We start from the raw sequence: 18872 nt of genomic DNA, 5'->3' as shown, positions 1-18872 counted from the left end.
ATGGTTAATGCTAAGAGGTATCCTCCTCTTTACAATTCATGGACTAGAATCATAAAATTATTTGTGAAATTACTGTACATCGAATTACAGTAGACATACAGAAGCCTACAAATTTATATTCCTACTGTAATATTCTCATTACACACAGTAACACTCTGCACACTGTAAAAAGGCAGAACATAAAAAACAAGATTTCAGCCTATCAGAGAATTTTCTGCAACCGTCTTAATAGGAAGAGCAGGGTCAAAAAAAAAAGTTCTAGAAAAAGGTAAAGTGGATTATATGAAGGAGTTGTCTCTACACAATCTTCGTACCAACAGTTGGGTACAGAGGCCTTTACAAAGCTGTAAGAATAACTTTGAAACTGAACTTTTTATATTCTTAATCTATTTTTGGAGGGACCTTAGGGCAAAACGTTTTAAAAAATTCAAGAAATCTAAACAGAAGATAAAGTTATATGAAGTCAGTAGCTCTAGAAATTTTCATGAAGACATGTCTTTTTTAATTGGAATTGTATCCCTCTTTTTTTAATATAACAACTGATTTTTCTGCTTTTAAGTTTGGCAAAATTTAAAGAAGGATGCCTTTTTAATCCTGGGAATGCCACAAATCTCCAACCAAGATCTTTCCTAGCTTTGACAAGACACCTTTACAACATACATACCTTTACTGACTACCCTCAGTGCTCAATCTTTAGCAAAACCTAATTTCTCTTAAATATCAACCATCTAATGTTCCACTTCCAGTAAGTTTTAAATAGTGTCACTAGAAATCTCTTTTACTGTAGTTACTCAATTTTACAGTGTCCACACTCTTGCAGTGGCATAATTTCATTGATTCTCCACTGCCATAAAGTCTTTCAGAAGCAGATGAAAATCAAAATGCCAAATGTAAAACATGAATAAAGCAGCACAACCCTCTGCTACCTCAAAAAAAAAAAAAAAAAGGGTGTTTTGTCTAAAATTTTAATTTACCATTTGGGTGATATCAGGGCTGAGACACAGTGACAGCAGCATTTCTGAGAAGATCACCCCATGGAAAATTCTTCATTACAGGAAATGCTGTCAAAAAATTATATTGGGTATATCCTCAGCAGTATGAAGGGATGGTAAGAATCACTGGCATCACTATACCCCTTCTGCTAGCAGGGCTGCCATGTCAGAGGAGTTGCAGATTGCATATACACACATTTATTCAACATGGAAATCTGCCCCACAATTTTCACATTAACTTCATATCACATCAAATCCTCATTTTTCACGTGCCTCTGCAATTAAGCCAGATATATTCTCAAAAAAATACTTCTTCCTAGCCTCTCAAGGCAAAAGCAGTTACATTTCTATTTAAATATATACAGGAGCATGAGTAAAATGACAAACACAAGTAGGAAAATATAGTGTCAAAATCAACTGCGAAATAAAAAATCCTTTTGTGAAAAACTCCCACACTAAATTCTGCTCTTGTAAGCTCAAAAATGTTGACCTTTTACTACATTCCCCACAAAGCTGTATAGTGATGACCACACAGAGCAGGCTGTACTCATTTACTGATGCAAGGGCTGCTTTGTTTGAGCCTCCAGATATCTAACCTAGGTGAATAACGGCACTGGCAAGAGCCTGCAGAGAAGCGTATCCACACAATGTAACTTCCTCTGTGGCTCTAAAAGAAATCAGACAGAAAGGATGTTAAGATGAAAAAAAGCTACTTTTGTCCAAACTGTCCAACTAAGCAGACAATCCAAAGCCTCTCAAGTGATAATTACTTTTATTCCTGAAGCTTTTGAAAATACCGTATTTTGAGAAAATTCTGAAAACAACATTCACATTTGCATCTGAATGTGTACAAAAGGCTATTAAACAAACCAATCATACAAAACAGCTTGGTTTTGTTCTTTTTCTTTCTTCCGTTTTGAAAAGAGGAGACTCCAAACCCACATCCCCCAAATGATTTATCAGGTAAAGAGACATTTATCAGGTAAAGAGAGAAAATATGGCCTGTAAAGCTAACAAACTCCAGCTGGGCAAGCTGCCTTCCTCTTACATCTGTGAAGTGTGCACCTATGAAAAATTCTGTTCCAGCTCCAAATGTGCTGCTGTAGTTTACACGAACTAGAGTTACTTTTTATAAACAAGCCCAGAGGAGGTGGCTATCAAAGAGCAATCTGCAGCCCTCTCCAGGGATTTCGAACTCCTGCTGCTGGCAGAATGGTGAAGAATCACCAGTGACTCCACTACAATATTCTGATGGTTGAAGTCTGAGCTGCCCTATGGAAACACAAGCTTCAGATCCACTTGGAATAGTAACACTGCAAAAGGATGTAAGCTTACATTGTAAGAAACAACTTCCACAGAGCAAAAATTCGGTGTTTATTCCTGCACATTGTCTGCTTCTTCAATACACAGAAATTTTTCATGGAAAAGAACAGACACTGATCAGTTCTTAATGCATATGCCCTGCATCATCAACATCACTAGAGGTACTTCTGGGTTTCACACTATTTCACATGAGCTACTAGAGAGCGGGAAAACATATTCTTCTAGTTTTACATACCACAAATGAAGACACAGAGATTACGTGATTTCCTAAGTCACATTCTGCAGCACAACAGGAACCGCACTGCTGCTTCCTTCAACCTAGGTCAGCTTCCAAAAGACTTGTACTTCCTTCTTCTCTGATTGCTGCTCTACTTAGGCACTTCACAGTGAAGGTGAAGCCTAAGAATACACGGCAATCAAGAAGTTTTGAGAACTTCTTTTAAAAAAAAAAAAAACAAAACCACAAACGCACACAGAATTTAAGTCTGCTTGTGACCTTTAATAATCTCACATAAACAGAAATCTCACAGTTCAAAGACAGTTTTTGATTTCAGAAATACAATATACTTTAATAGAACCTTTAAGAAACTCTTAACAGAAGACTATTATTCCATTTTGTGATGCTTCTGCCATTGCTCACCAGTCATTGAAAAATAGAAATGTAGAACACTTAATAAAACCACCAACAGTAGAGAGACTAGGAAAATTGATCACAGGTAGAAAAAGGATTGCTTGTGGTACAGGGAAAAATTCAAATGTACCATGGAAGTGTCACAGAATCACCTAGGTTGGAAGGGACCCTTTAAGATCATCTAGTCCAACCAATGAAAAAAAAACAAAAAAAAAAACAAAACAAAAAACCCCCTACACACACAACACACAACCCACACACACACCACCACACTGCCCAACACTAATCCATATCCCCGAGCACCATGTCAACTCCTCTCTTGAATACCTCCAGGGATGGTGCCTTAACCACCTCCCTGGGCAGCCCATTCCAATGCCCGATAACCCTTTCAGTAAAGAAATATTTCCTAATATCTAACCTGAACTTCCCCTGGCGTAACTTGAGGCCATTACCCCTTGTCCTATCGTCTGTAACTTGGGAGAATAGACCAACCCCTGCCTCTCTACAGCCTCCTTTCAGGTAGTTGTAGAGAGCGATAAGGTCTCCCCTCAGTCTCCTCTTCCCCAGACTGAACAACCCCAGCTCCCTCAGCCTCTCCTCATAAGACTTGTGCTCCAAGACTTGTGTCCTTCTACTCACAAACCTGAAAGACTGTCAGAATATTGAATCCAGGAAGGATTAGCAAGAGGTAACACCCAAGGAACAAAAAGGAGCATTCTGACCAAGAAAATAGTGAGGGACCAGCAGACGTTGCTCAGGGTATGGGCAGACAAACAAGCTACTGCAGGAAAAGCTGTGTCTGGACTCGCAGCTCTACTTCTGCTGTGCTTACACTGTAACTGCCTATGTGCACCATGCTATTAGCCATGAGGAAATGCGAGATAGCCAACTCCTCTTTCATGCCTCCCCTTATGTTGTAGTAATTTGTGGTGACAGTCTAAACAATTATTTCAGTTTTAACACTATACATTCTGTTCAGTTCTCTAAGCAAGTCTGTATCTGTCTCTTCACTGTAGCTTCAGTCACATCTGCCTCAAAAACAGTCATAGGTGGGGAATACTGCAGTACAGTGCAATGTTTCCCAAGTTTTACATTCCTGAAGGGTTCATACAACAGTCACAGGTAGTAGCATTCACGCTAGGTCTGGACTTTGATTAAATCAATGTAAAAAAATCCCCAAACTAAAAAAAACAAAACAAAACACATAAACCACCCTCACCCCACATCACACCCACCTCTCTAAAATGAAGGGGGAAAATATCACAAGTTTGTATGTTGAAATTCAGTCCACATGACATTTCCTTTGGATTTAATTGCTTCCATACAATTTGCATCTGCTAGTCACGCTAGGCCCCAGAGCACTAAATACGCTATTACAAAGAAGCTCTTGTCCTGTAATAACCTCATTAATCAAAGAGATGGAATTATGGGTAAAACCAATTTTCAACTTCATCCAAAGCATCCAAACAGGAAACAAGTCAAAGCCTAACCTCCAACTCGTCCAATATGATTTGAAGGAGTGAACAGTAAAAAGCTGGAAAGGACAGACTTTACGAATTCTATGTAGTCAAACCTGTTCGAAGTTGGACACATTCATCAATTTAGGAAGCAGCCGGCTCTGCAAACTGTCATCTATTTACCAACTATGGAGTAAAGCTGGCCAGGCAGACCATCTTTTAGACATTGACAAAATGCTCACAAAAATTATAAAATACCTACTTATTAATATTATACCTACTGCTCATCTTTCTTTCTTCGAGCAACCCAAACCATTAGTAAAGCCAATACCCTTTCAGATGGTTCCAGAAAAATGTTTTCATGGTAGTATTCTTAATTAACACCTGTACCTATTCTATACACACCTTTCTAAAAATCTGCTAAGTTATATTCTTTTCTAATGCTAATGCATAAGGCAAGAGCATTTTCGGCTCATATCCTGAGATGGATGCATGACAGTTGTCATCCATTAATGCCCAAACACTCCTGGACTTAGCGTTTAACACTAAGACTACAGGATTCATTTAAGACAAATATGTTTAAATCAATGAAATCCTCTGCATGCACATTATTCATTTATTAGCTTAGAAGTGTACATCAGTGCAATATATCAAATTTTATATCAACACAATAGTGCGTATAGCAGGGTTATCATAGATTTCCTTAAACCATTTAGAAGTGCATACACCTAGATTTAATGCAACTTTTGTGTCTAGATAGCCCTTTACAATAAGTTTCTTAAATATTTCCTCAAAGGAAACCCTTTCTTGGTAACATTTCTAGGGTCAGTGCAGTCTTGCTTAAAGCTTTCTTCACTGACACTTTACAGCTATGTCAAAAAACGTAGCTTGTATCCTAACTCAGAAAATCCAACAAGAGAGGAAACTGGATCACATCCTGCAAGTCAAACATGTCCTCAAAGCAATTTTATTCCAGATCTGCTTTTGTCCTCAGATTTTATTAGGCACCATATTTTAAGCACCACATTAAACACCAAATTTTATTAAGCACCACAGGTGACACAATTTTAGATTCTGAGAAATTAGTCCATTAATCATGAAAAGACACCATCTTGGACCAGAAAAGCAATAATTATTAGCTTTCATTGGAAGCTCTGTAGTCATTGCTACTACCAAATTCCGAGGAAAAAAAAAAAAAGTAGCTCATAAATCCTTGGTGTTTTTTTAAGAAGGATTCCAACATCAATGTAGAAATTAGCTCGATTTTTCAACTATGCTTTATAAACTTATATCAAAAGAAATTATTTGTTTATCCAGGTCAAAATTTCCTCCAGTGAATCAGTCCAGTTTTAAAGAAATCTATTCCAAGTATTTATAATTGTCAATGAGAGAAAAAACACTTTAATTTCCATAAAGTTAACTAAACATATGAATAACTTTTTTCTAAGCTTAACTTTATTTCTCAAGGTTTTACTCCCATATACTCCTTTGCACTGACAGAAGCACAACGAAATTAAATTACTATAGTCAAACTTTTTTTTTTTCCCCTGTGTGGACCATTCCAGGTCTGGTTTTAGGTCAATTCACTACTTCTAATGCAGAACTGAATATGAAAGTTAATCTATTAAACCTTTCAAAACAACAAAAAGAAATAAAAGTAAATAAATAAATCCATGTTGGTACTGATGTACTTAAGAGCTAATGATACAGAATTTTCTTAGGCAGAATATGTACTCTGTTTAAATGCACCTGTGAAAGAGCCATCTAAATTATAAAATTAGCAAACATCTTTAAAACCAAAAAAATCAGTGTAGGCTTTCAAGTGATCACATGAACTTCATTGTTTGTTCTGTCTGAACATTCCTATCAGGTTACATGTTTATATCAAGCTGAATAAATCATGAGAACTTGCTCATTATTTAGTGGAATGTATTGATAAGAAAACATTATTATAAATCAAAAAGGTGCCTACAAACAACCAGAAAACATTTCCTTCATGTAATATTAAAAAAAGCTTTTTAACTTTGTATGCATATTATTATAAAATAATTACTGTTATAGTTTTCAGTGTTTATTATTTAATATATTTGCCAAGTACAGTAATTAAATTAAGCTCATACAGATGTATCTGAAATATGGTTGCATTCTGAATTCAGTATTAAATTGAGAAACTTCTAAAGCTGTGATGAGTGAAATGCAAGTTCTGACTGGAGTCACTGGTATGCAATTCTAATGGAACAGAACAGCCTACGCAGTATGTAACACTAAGAATATGGACTAGTGTCTATGGTTTTTATTGGTATGTCCCAGTAATAACTTCCGATATCAACAGTTCTCTAATAAAACTTATCAAATACACCTGTGATTACTGATTCTAGTGTTTCTACTGTACTTTTAAGATTTACACACATGATTTTGGGAGTATTTTCAAATTTATCTATGTAACTCTCCCTTACCAGAAATTTAGACAATATTTTGTACTGAAATAAAGCAGTTATTCCTAAACAACATATAAGGTCAGTTACTAAAACTCTTATTCTGTTCTCAGTTGAGCAAGAGTCCTACCAAGGCCTAATATTTGCAATAAGCTAGCTAGCAAACTAAAATAACTTTCTGAGACACAACTTTGGAATTCCATTGTTTTTCTTGCTTGTACATAGTACCAGAGATTATTAAATCAAGAGGATATAACAATTTCTTTTTAATCCTAAAATTATTTTTCCTATTATTTTTCCAAGAGGAGCAGATCAGGCACAAACTCCCACATGAACAACCACTGGAGACAGGGAACAAAAGAAATCCCTTAAAGTGTGGATTACATGCTCCAAAAAGCCATATGCTTTCGTAAATGTCTCTTTCTAATGCGTGACAACAAAACCGGCCAGAGGCTGCGCGGCCTCTTGCTTTGCACCATTTTTCTACAAGGAACAGAGAAAGCTGCCTCCACAGAAGCCCCACCTTACAGGGCATCATGTCCACAAGTAATTGTGGTCCTATCTGTGGGACAAATTGCAAAAAGTGTCGTACAAAGTTGTTAGTGTTTTCCACATTCTTATCAGAACTCAACTAACTGTCTCATGCATTGTCAACCTCCTCCCTTATTTCTAGTAGTGTAACTACATTCCTGAGGCGGAAAAGTCTATTATGAATACTGTAATGCACCAAGCACAATATAAATATAAATACAAATATATAACAATCTCTACAGAATTAATACAAATGGCTTTCAGGGAAAGGCTATATTTGGAAATCATTTGAGCACTTCAACTGTCTTAATATTACTCGTTTTGCCATTTTCAGAAAAAGTATTTTCATAGTATTTACATTACTTTTCTCCTGTTGTCCTGCTGACCAGGCTCAGTAATACAAAGCTGATCACGTGTTAAATCAAGTTTCTTCACCAACAGAAACCAGCAGGAAAAAAATTAAGTATGTCAAGTAAATAAAATATTGAAAGCAATTAGCCTTCTTTCCCCTTAAGCAGGATTTACTGGCAAATATGTCCTATTAAGGACAATGTTCACAGTAATAATTTAAAAAACACACTGTGGTAAAGATAACAGCAGCAACAGTTTCACAAATCTGTTCAGTGCAAACGTTATTCTCTCTATATTCTGTTTACCTTCTGGAATGAAATCAGAGTCTGGCCAAGAAGCACTGTACACACACTGAGAAAACATTAAAACCTCAGTCTTCATTTGAAGTATGAGGCTGTACCACTTAAAAACAAATCGGTGGAAAGCAATACTTGAAAAAATTCTTTTTCCAGAATATGTGTACACAGCTCAGCATGTGGATTGATATGCAACTGATACTCCCACTTACCAACATAAGAGCTACACAAGACAGTTTGCCTGTATTTCCAGAAACCCCTTTTATCAGAAATAAATCACACAAATTTTTTTCCACACATGCACACACAGAAAAATGCTTTAGATAACATTGCCGTAAGTGCGTGTTCATTAGTCTGTTTTCCACCCCCCACTTCTGTGGTTTGGTATTTAATTACAGGGTGGAGTGGTCCCCAGGCTACTTATGTTTCTTCCAGTCACAGCCAGAAAATTTCTGCAGGAACTGACATGCAGAAGCCCAACTGCTTCAAGTTAGAGCTGGTTCCCGGTCAACACGGTTAGCTCACTGTTCATTGAAAGTCCCATCACTACTTTTGTTTAACAATTGCTGAAAATATCTTTAAATACAATAAATTGCATTCTAAACTTCAACAGAAAATAAAGGTTTAAACAGGACCTAATTTGGCCATTTGCTCTTAGTTTGTTTCTCAATTTTCTTTTGCTAATGACTATAAACAAATCTTTATCATTAAGCTGGAAAGAAATGGCAATTCTTTTTTTGACAGACAGGCCTTAAATGCAGGAAAGTGTGGTGGTGTATCCCTGGTTTGACTAAATAGGCTTTTCAAGCACATCACCTGACTTGAACCCTACGTATTACTGCCCGTAGTTTTAAATGCTGCTTTCCATAAACAATCTTAAATTTCTGCAGAAAATACTATTTTCACCTGAAAAACACTGGACTACTTGCAAATATTATAATTTATATGTGATAATTTTACAGCTAAGTACTACTCCCAGCAGCATTGAGGTATTAAGACATACATTATAGGTATAGAGAAAGATGTTATTCCAAATAATTTTTATAGAAATAAGAAAAGTTCTGTTGGATAAATAAAACTGGGGAAATAAAAGACTAACTCAGGTAGCAAGTTACATACACAAAGAAAATTTTATCTAAGAAAAGGATGTTGTTAATCAGAATATTACTGCTAACGACAGAATTTGGAAAAAATTAAAGACACCTGGGGTTTTTATCCATGGGGGTTTTTTTTAGTAAAGGACTTGCATTTTGGCCTAAGCAATGAGAATCCATCTGCTTGGAAAACCCTGTCTCTACGTCAGAAATATGTGACAGGAAGGCAAAACCACGAGCTCATTTTGACATTAGTCAAAAGTCAAACAGCAGACAAAGATTATGTTGTGTAATTTTTAGCCAGAGGTATATGAAAACACCTGCCAGCCAAGCCCTAGCAAGAACTTATATAAAATATTTATTTATGAATTATCTGCTACAATGCTCCTGTCAGTCAGCTGCTGCTTCTCTGTCCTGTTCCATTGAGAAGAATATATGCAAACTGCAGAACAAGAAGCTCTAGTTGAGGTGATAAACCAGATTAATAAAAAGCTCCTAAATTTGGGCCCTGGTATATGTCCACCCAGTATTATAAACCATGTACAGTAACATACAGAACGTCAGAAAGAACTGAAATATTTTTGTGCTTTGCTAGTAACTCAGAGTGTGACAAGAGGCAAAAATCTAAACTCTGTGCATAGTAATTCAAAGACCAGGCTCTTGAGTAATCCCTTGGAGACTCCAAAGTCACAAGGCAAATAAATCATTATAGAATCATGTAAATTATGCATTTATTCATTTTTCTAAACAGTAAACATTCTCTACCTTTCCCCTGAGCCCTACCACACATTGTCTGTTGGCCATTTATTATGGCTGAATACGCACACACACAGCGCTGAAGGCAAACTCAAGATACTACTCTTTGACTGAGAAGGCTGTAGCGAAGGAGTAAATGACCACCTGCAGCCCTGGCAGTTTTACTCCCCCGATATCCTTAGTGAGATGCTTCATCAGTAACCGCTTCACTTCATTACTAAACCTTTTGACACTGTATATTCACCAGGTTAATACAGTGCCACTTGACCTGCAATCCATCTGGAGCAGAGATAGAGTCTCTACCAAAATAAGGCACTCTTACCTCACCACATAGTACAATTATTACTATTTTGGGGCCTATAAAAACCACTTTGAATCGAATTCCAAATGTCATCAATAGAACACTCTGGCCAAAATTACTGGCCAGAAGGGACTGGGCAGTTACGTTATACCACACTTCTCAAAACCTGTCACTAAAATAAGGAAGCCTCCTCCCGTGCCCCTAAAGATATGGATGCTATAAATATAATGCACACCACTTGTCCTGCAGCAGTGCATTCCATTAGTGAGAAACCACCCAGGATACGAATGCGGCGGTTCCCCAGTTAAAGCCTGGAGCTTGGCGCGGGGGTTCCCCCCGTCCACAGCCTGTTTTACCTCCGGCAGGTCACAGACACACACTGTCCTGTTCCCACGTTCTGGAAAACTCCCTGGAACAACGGCTATTAAACTCATTTCTAAAAACTTAGTTTCTGAATCTCGGACGTGTTGGCCAAGCAGGAAAGAAAGAAGGACCCGACAATTTGGAGGCCGGGCTTCTCCCCCCGGCTCTGGAAGCGGCCCTCCCCGCGACTCGCTCCGCCTCCTCTTCCCTCCGGGGAGCGGGGAAGGAGTTTCCTCCCGGGCTCTCGCACCCACCTCAGGCTTGGAAAGCCTCGGCGTCCTCCGCTACCCCGCCTGACGCCGCTGCCCCCCCGTCCCTCCGGGGGCTCCCGCCGCCCTCGCCTCACGCCGCTGCCCCCCGTCCCTCCGGGGGCTCCTCGCCGCCTCACGGCGCTGACCTCTCGCCGCCTCACGACGCGGCTCGCGTCCGGCCGGCACGGCGACCCCCCTCAACACCCCCGCGCTACCCTCAGCTGGCCGCCCTCAAACGTGGCCGACAACCCTCCCCCGGTGCGGAGCGGGCCCCGGCAACCTCCCTCCGTCCCGAGACCCCGCGCCCGCCCGAGCTCCATCCGCGCTCCCCACCTGCCGCCCCACTCACTTGAGGAAGTACCGCTGTCCCGCGGGCGTGAGCGCCATCTCCCAGCCGGGCGGCAGCGGCAGCTCGTCCGTCACGTCGTAGGAGCGCTGGCGGAGGTGCGCGTGCTGCGGCGCCGGGCCCGAGCCCAGCAGCGAGGCGGGCGAGGAGTGGGAGCGGACGTGCTGGGCGGCGGCGGGCCGGGGCGGCGGGCCGCCCGAGTCCGTGCTGGACTGCCGGGAGTGCGAGCCCGAGTCGGGCTCCTTGAAGAAGGACTCGGGCAGGATCTTCTTCCTCCAGGAGCTGGGCTTGGGGTTCATCACCGCGTTGAAAAGCGCCTCCAGCTCCGTGTCTAGGTCCTGCGTGACGTGGATCACCTGCTGCCCCGGCGGCGGGGCGGCGGGAGCGGGGTTCATCTTCACAGCAGGCGGCGGGCGCGGACGTTCCCCCCGGCCGCTTCAGGCCCCCGCGGACGTGCCCTTCGGAGCCGGGCGGGCTCTGCTGGAGCGGGCGGGCGGCGCGGGGAGTGCCTCTGCGCCCGCCCCAGCAGTGTCGGCGTCCCGGGCGGCCGGCGGAGGGGCGGGCGGGTCAGCCCCCGGGCAGCGCGGCGCCCTCCCCCGGGCCGGGCAGCGGCGGGCCGAGGGCCGCGCCGGTTCCTCCCTCCCTCCCGTCCGGGCCCGGGCCCAGCCCCCGCCCCGCCCGTAGTTATGCAAGCGCCGCCGAAACTTTGGGTGCTCGGAACCGCTGTGGGGCGGCGGGTGGCTGCTCCTCCGCCGGCAGAGGGGCCCTGGGGGCGGCGGCGGGGCCGTGGGCTGGGCCGGGTCCGCCGGGGCGTCCCTCAGAGCCCGCCGCGGCCGGGGCGTCTCTCGGAGCCGGGGTCTGTCCTCACATCCCTCCCGCCCCGCCACTTAGCCCGTCCTGCACGGAGCCGGCCGAGGCCGGAGGAAGGCGGTTCCGGGTGAGCGTGGCGGCCCCCCCGCTCGCCGCCGGCCCGGAGCCCTCCGCTGCCCGGGGAGCGGTGGCGGCCCCCCGGCGGGCCCAGCCCGGCCATCGCCCGGGGCAGCGGAGCAGCGGCAGCTCCCTGTCCGCAGCGCGGTGAAAAGCGCCGGTTTCGTGCTCAAGGAACCTCGGGGCGCTTTCTCTCCTGGTGCGCCTAAGTTTCTGTCACTCTAATTAGTTTTGCTTTAAAACCACTCGTCAGGAAGTTCATGGGTGATACCAATTTCTGGAAGCAAGACGATGCTTAATTTAGTTCACGTGCAAGCTTCATGGCATAATTTCGTGATGCTGTGGCAACGGGGAGAAAAGGAAGAAGGCGTTTGTAGTTGTATTCCGTGTCACGACTTTGTTGTAGTTTAGGTAAGCTTTAGCCTTTTGCTGACAGGTACAAATTCGGAGCAGAGCGGCATCATAAATGTTTCCAACTCATTATCCATAGGTGGTACTTCAAATACAGCTGTGGTACTTTGCAGATCTACCCTGACTGCCTGTCCACAGTCGCTCAGTCACTTGTCCTCTATTCTATACTAGAAACCAGAGCTGTCATCAGAATGCATTCCTGAGGCTTTCTATAAAGTAAATGTAAAACATACCACTTCTTTTCATCTTGTCTCATTTTTTGGTACACTTGGAACAACTTCTGAATGGTGATGTGACCAGCATCTGCTTAAATTTAGTAGCTGCATCTATAAAGAATAATATTGTTCACTTTCCAACTTCAATGTTGGTTTTTACAACAGGAAGTATACAGTGTTTTTATGACTACACACATAGAAGTATCACACATTGGCTATAGAAACACGTTATTTTAGTAATGCATTTCTTCATTTTATTTCTGCATTTTGGACAGACTCCAGACAGTGCTGATTGATAAGAACACATCCTCAGTAATCAGAATCTACATTAGGAAAGTCTTAGGTAAGTACATTTTTTCTGAACTTATTTCATTCTCTTACTTATTTCTTACAAAGCAGCATCAACTATTCTGAACTTCGTTTGGCTTCTCCAGTTTAGAACTTGGATCCAACCCTTGAACAATCTTTGTCCCTTGGTCATTGTTACTTTTAATATTGGTGATGCAGATTCTGAGATTCACAGTTTAAGCCTGTACATGAACTCCGGATTAGGATCAGCTAGCTCTAGGGAACACATCTTGCTTGTGCATTTCCTGACTTCCTTGCTTCAACAAATATTCCCTGTCATTTCTTTTTCCTTACATTTCCTGTTCATGTTTCCATTGGCAAGGCAGATCTTCTCCTTGGTTTTGTTGGGGGTTTTTTTTTGCCACATCTGTTATATTTCTGGTCAGGAAACCCAGTACTCCTGAGACTTGTTTATGCTTCCTTTCCCTAAGAATTTTCCATGCTATCTTTTGTACCATTCTTCTGCTGCTTCCTTACTGGGTCGCTTGCTAGCATTTTTACTAGCCCAGACAGCTGTGCTTACTACAGCATCTGCTCCAGGGTTATGCAGATACTAAATATCTTTTTTTTTTTTTCCCAATTTCCTTGTTTAAAACCTTTGGATATTAGATGATTGTGTATGTGTGCATGTGGTTATTGTACAGATAATGATCTGAACATGAGTGATTTTTCATACAGCCTTTACATGGGCTTTTTTGCTTCCTCCAGGCCTCTGTATCCTCTAGTAAAGACACACCCATCTACCTCTTACATTCCTTTTCAGATGACATGCCCATTAAAGGCAAGGCTCGGATAATCTCATTCATGGTGCCATCTCATCTACATTAATTAGACCACTTCCATAAGATGGCGTGGCATCTCGTGAGTAAGTATATGCCCATCTGTTCTAAACTTAAGCAGTATTTATTACAGCGAGAACTGTTTTCTTCAGAAAGATGTGAGTACTGCAGCTTAACTTTTTACTGATTAATATAATTAGCTGTTATTGTACCACTTGGTGTAGGCTAAAGCATCTTTCTTCACTAATCTGAAAGTGGTTAAAACTGTAAGAATAAATTCTCATAGTATTGTTGTTACTATTCTTTGTTTAGGAAATAGTAACTTCCTTCTTTAAACACAAAAATAGGATATGACCACCAGCATTTATAGAAAATGATTCACTGTGTTTAAGTCCATGGAAGAAAACTACACTTCCATCACAATGGGATTGGATTAAATTCTAAAGTGATCACTGCTGATGATCATTGCTTTGTGTCAAAGCCCTACGTGCATTAAAATTTTTCTGAGAATGCCTACATAGGTGAAGATGCGTGCATGACGTCTGTTATAAAATAAAGCATTCAGGATTCCCTGGAAAAATCTCATGTTTTCTGGGTAACTGAGTAACAGTTACACAGTGCAGACCAGGAAGAGCGTGCAGAGTTCCTGCCTCCTGTTTGGGTGTGCAGTACGCAAAGGGAGTTGAAGTGGTCATTAACTACAGCTACTTGCTTTCGTATACTTCAGTGAGGAAGAGCCATATATAAAAAGAAAGCTTCTATTCCTCCAAAATAAATGGAGAACAGAGAATAAAATAGAACAGTAAACATGTTACATGAAGTTTCATTATGCAAAGGTATACACCTGCATCATACATACACATTTACACTTTAAAAAACATACAGTTTGTCAAGCAAATTAATAATTTTTATTTGCACTTATGGCAATTGGTTATTGTTTGATAGAGATTTTTCTATATTATGCTCTTGCTAACAGTTCTGTATTAATCTAATTTTCAAGGGACTTCTGGAAAAGTATACTTCAGTAAACATGGTGTTTTTTAACAACGGGGTCAATGCTTAAGATTCTGGGGTTTATCTGTGTGCATTTCACAGCTGTTCGTTTCTCAGGTAGCTAACAGCTTTCAGACTTCGGTTGGCACCTCAGAATGCACACAAAGCCTACCCTCTGTAGCCAACTCTGATGTGGTTTCTTTAATGCGAAGACCTGGTGTATATTGCAAAGTTTCACGAAAACAGCTATGTCAGCATACCTCCCCCGCCAGCCTCTCCAAGCCAGCAAAACCTCTATGTGGACACAGTCTGCTAGCAAAAAAAAAAAAAAGAAATAATAAAAAAATTAACTCCTGTCAGCTTAGTTCATGTTGTTTTATAAGTTGATGTAATTTTACTGGCAAGAAAGCTCTGTGAACATCTATAGTAGATAACTGCTCAGACATGCATTTCAGAAACAGCTGTGCTAACCAGAAAATTGCCCCAATGTTTGTGTCTCAGAAGTTCTTCCCCTTACAGCAAAGCCAGTGGAATGGGAGATACAAACACTGCTCATCCGCATCGGTACAGTCAGATTACACTTAAACAGTTTGCAGCAGTGATTTGGGAAAAGCCGTAGTGTCTAGTTTGCAAGAGCTGAAGCCGTATCAGAAGTCACCACGCTAAGAGCTGCTTGTTTCGACTTCTTTACTGAGGTTAGCGTGCCCCCTCCCAAGCAGACAGTGGAGCAGAATACACGGGCACACCATAATCAGTTTGTCTCAGGTAGCCTAAACTGCTGATGAAAATGAGGTTTGCTAAGACAGCTGACTTTGCATAAATTAATCAGGAAACAAAGTCACATTACTGGAAACGATGGTTATGTCTAAAGGACAGAAGGACAGAAAAACAAGCTAGTCTTTAAGACTTTCAGTTACTCAAGACGGATTTGGAAGATGATTTTTGGCCAAGTTCTGTGGGATAAATAAGTCCTAAAATAGTCATGTAAAATAAACTGGGACCTGATCTGCTCTGGTGCTTCAGAATAAGAGTCCAGAATTGCAAAAAGAAGAAAAGAAATTGCTTAACACGGTATGCTCTTATTGGCAAGAGTTGTTCTGGAACAGTTATGTCAGTCTGGCTCCCTGCACGAAGGCTGCTGACAATACCAGAATAATTACCCAGCCAACAAGACTAAAATACACAGGAGTAGCTACAGAGGAAAAAATTATTCTGGAATAGCTCTGCAAACTTTAGCAGTAGGGTAGCGTAGAACAGTGCTGAGAATTGCACGGGCACGAAAAGTACTTTTTCTAGCCTAACTAATTTTACTTGCAGAAAGATGCAGAAAGATACAGTAAGATACAGTTTTTTTTTTGGTTAATAAAAACTGCATCTACATGGAGAGGGTTTTCTGATGTAGATTTTGCCAGAAAACAAAGCTAATAGTTTAATTACAATCAGATTTGATATTTTGGGAGGGTCTTCCAGCTTGAATTTCCTGTGTCCAATACAGAGGGTGTATGATTTGCTCAAGCTCATTGGGGTGATTTGAAACAGAGCCTAATTATTCCGACATCCTGCTACTGCTTTTAGTGTAAAATGTACCAGTTGTCACCTAATAAGTGTGTGTGTGTGTATATATATATTAAAAAAAAAAATAAAAAGGCAGTGTCATGTATTTCTTAACACCTCTTGAACACACGTTGTTGGTTGTAAATGTTGCTCAGCTCTCTGTATTTCACCTTTTCCTCTCCCTGCAGAAGATAAGGCCTACAGGACTTGTTCCATGTATTTTTGAATTGCAGGATCCTCCATTTCCCCCAATGAGTAGAAGTAACGTTCACGATCAGTATTCCCTGCTTTCATTATGTCTGTTCTTTTTGCTTGGAAAATCGTCCTTGATACTAACTACTTTAACCTTTGTGGGAGAACAAGCATGGATGAGGGGCAGATTGTTGTTTTAGGACGTGTTAAAGTTGACCAGTCTAAACCAAATCATTTCAGATGCGGTCCTGCCGTCGAGCTCATAGGTGACAGCAAAAAAGAGCCAGCAAAGGAGGAAGAGCAGCGCTTCTCCTCTTTGTGTCCCTTTGTGTTTAGCTGCACAGGAAAAAGCCCCGGAGCGGGTGCCAGCATGCAGAGCAATGACAGCCTTTATTCTTTAGCTGGACAGAAACAGGCAAACATCTCTATCCGTTAAAAAAGAAAATTAAAAGGTGTGATTATAGAACTTAATCAAGAAGAATGAAAAAGAAAACTTTGTATGGTAAAACCAGCCTAAGTGGAAGTGCTCAAAAAGCATGCATCCTTTTCAGGATATTTGTTGACTGATTTATAAAAGGCACATAACTTTCTTTCTTGTGAATTCTTGATTGCATCTACTATGAGACTGTGTGCTAGATTTGTTTGCGATAAGAGATTTTACAACACATCCCTAAATTAGCCACGGTTAGAAGGAAGTTCCCTCCATATTCAGATCATGTGAAGCGGCAAAGATCACTGAAGAAAATCTTTTTTACAAAGTGCCACAATCTCTAATAATTACAAAATCAAGACAAATTACTACATCCTGTCTTTTTTTTCTGCAACAGAGTTTCTCAAAAGATCTCAGGTTAGCTTTGTTGGGGCTGGAACTCGGGGTTCTCCAAGCACCGACTCTCTTATTTTAGATCTATGTGGGACAGTTCCAGTTGCTCTCATCCCCCAAACTGCTTGCATCCATCTGCTACCTGGATGTTACCATCCAAGAGGTCTCAGTTGACTGAAGGGAACATCTGAACACTTTATGCACGGTCTGGGCTCATGCAAAGTTAGCCAACTGCAGTAGACCAGCTTCTCCAACACTTCAGGCTGAGATCTTCACGCTTTCCACTTCAGACTGTTTACAGTCAGTCAGCAAAACCCAAAACTGCAATCCCCAGCAAGAACTGAGAAGTATTTGGCAAACTTGTGAATTCTTCCATCTGGAAATTATTATCTGGAAGGTACTTTTGGATGTAGAAAAGCATAAACAAGGGTGATTTTAAAGGCCACCCATGTCAAAACTGTTAACCAAAATGTCCTGTCCTGAAATTCAAAACAAAAATGTTTATGAAAGGCTTTGTCTCAATAATAGTGTAAGTACCAACCGAGGGATTTCTCTAAAATTAGGGCTTTCTTAGGGCTTCTGCTAAAGACAAACCTAACAGGACAGAAGTGTTTCTGTTATCTTATGGTAGATCTAGGAACACAGGATGCTTGAAAGGCCTGGTAGAGAAGCTTCCTGACTTCTGTGGTTCTGATATTTTAAGTATCTGTTCTGAGCACTAGGAATACTACTTGGAATGTTCACACACACACCAGCACACTATAGAGCAAGATAAAGGTTCCATAAAGTGAAATTCAGTGTTATTCTGTATACTTAAGCTTTCCTTTTCCAGAAAAATAACATTTTGACAGAACAGTAGATATGGAAAAGAAACGAATAAGATCAGTAAAAGGTTCTTAAGTATTTAATGGTGGGAAGAAATGTATTAAAAGTGTTTGGCAGCATATTTAGACACTACGGCTTGTATTTTACCCAGAATATTCACATTTTGGGACAATCGGGATGCAACTATTTTAGAGTGGTGTTCCTCTTAACAAACTTCACCGATTTGACAGATGGACTGAAGGGTTGCCTGTCCTTATGTATATAGAATAAGTTGCCAGGAAGAATCTAGAATAAACGAGTCATAAAGCTGATAATCATGGTAATATCTAAAATGTATTCTAAAATTCTATGACACAGTCACAGTAAAAATGGCACTTTTATGCACATAAAAGCAGTCTGCTTGTGACTCCATCTTCAGTAGAATTACCGGTAATGTTTAAAGCCTGACACATTTCAAATAAATCAAAACCCAGAACCCTAAATGAAGTAATAGTGTTTTCTATTGATACAAATAATCTGATGGGTGAGTGAATTTTCAGATTTCAAGATATAACTGCAGTAAGCAAACTACCACAATTTATACTTACCTTGAAAATAAAATCAGTGAGTAGTTAAAAAGAGAGATTGTGCTGTAATATACCTGACCCTGACCACAAAGCCAGTCACAGAGCGACAGGA

The 18872-nt window shown here is 40.9% G+C and overlaps 1 protein-coding gene across 1 annotated transcript in view; it reads right to left on the bottom strand.

The window, feature by feature from the left end:
• WWTR1 (WW domain containing transcription regulator 1) overlaps window positions 1–11546 on the bottom strand; it is a 66368-nt gene extending 54822 nt beyond the window's left edge. Inside the window, exon 1 of the mRNA XM_074153227.1 lies at window positions 11131–11546. Coding sequence (XP_074009328.1) covers window positions 11131–11522 — 392 coding nt within the window. The 5' untranslated portion in view covers window positions 11523–11546. The remainder of the gene's footprint in view (window positions 1–11130) is intronic.
• Window positions 11547–18872: the final 7326 nt, after the last annotated feature.

The sequence above is a fragment of the Numenius arquata genome, chromosome 9 (assembly GCF_964106895.1).
Source record: "Numenius arquata chromosome 9, bNumArq3.hap1.1, whole genome shotgun sequence".
Classification (NCBI taxonomy): domain Eukaryota; kingdom Metazoa; phylum Chordata; class Aves; order Charadriiformes; family Scolopacidae; genus Numenius; species Numenius arquata.
Note: the sequence above shows the minus strand (reverse complement) of the source record. Positions and strands in the feature narration are given on the sequence as shown.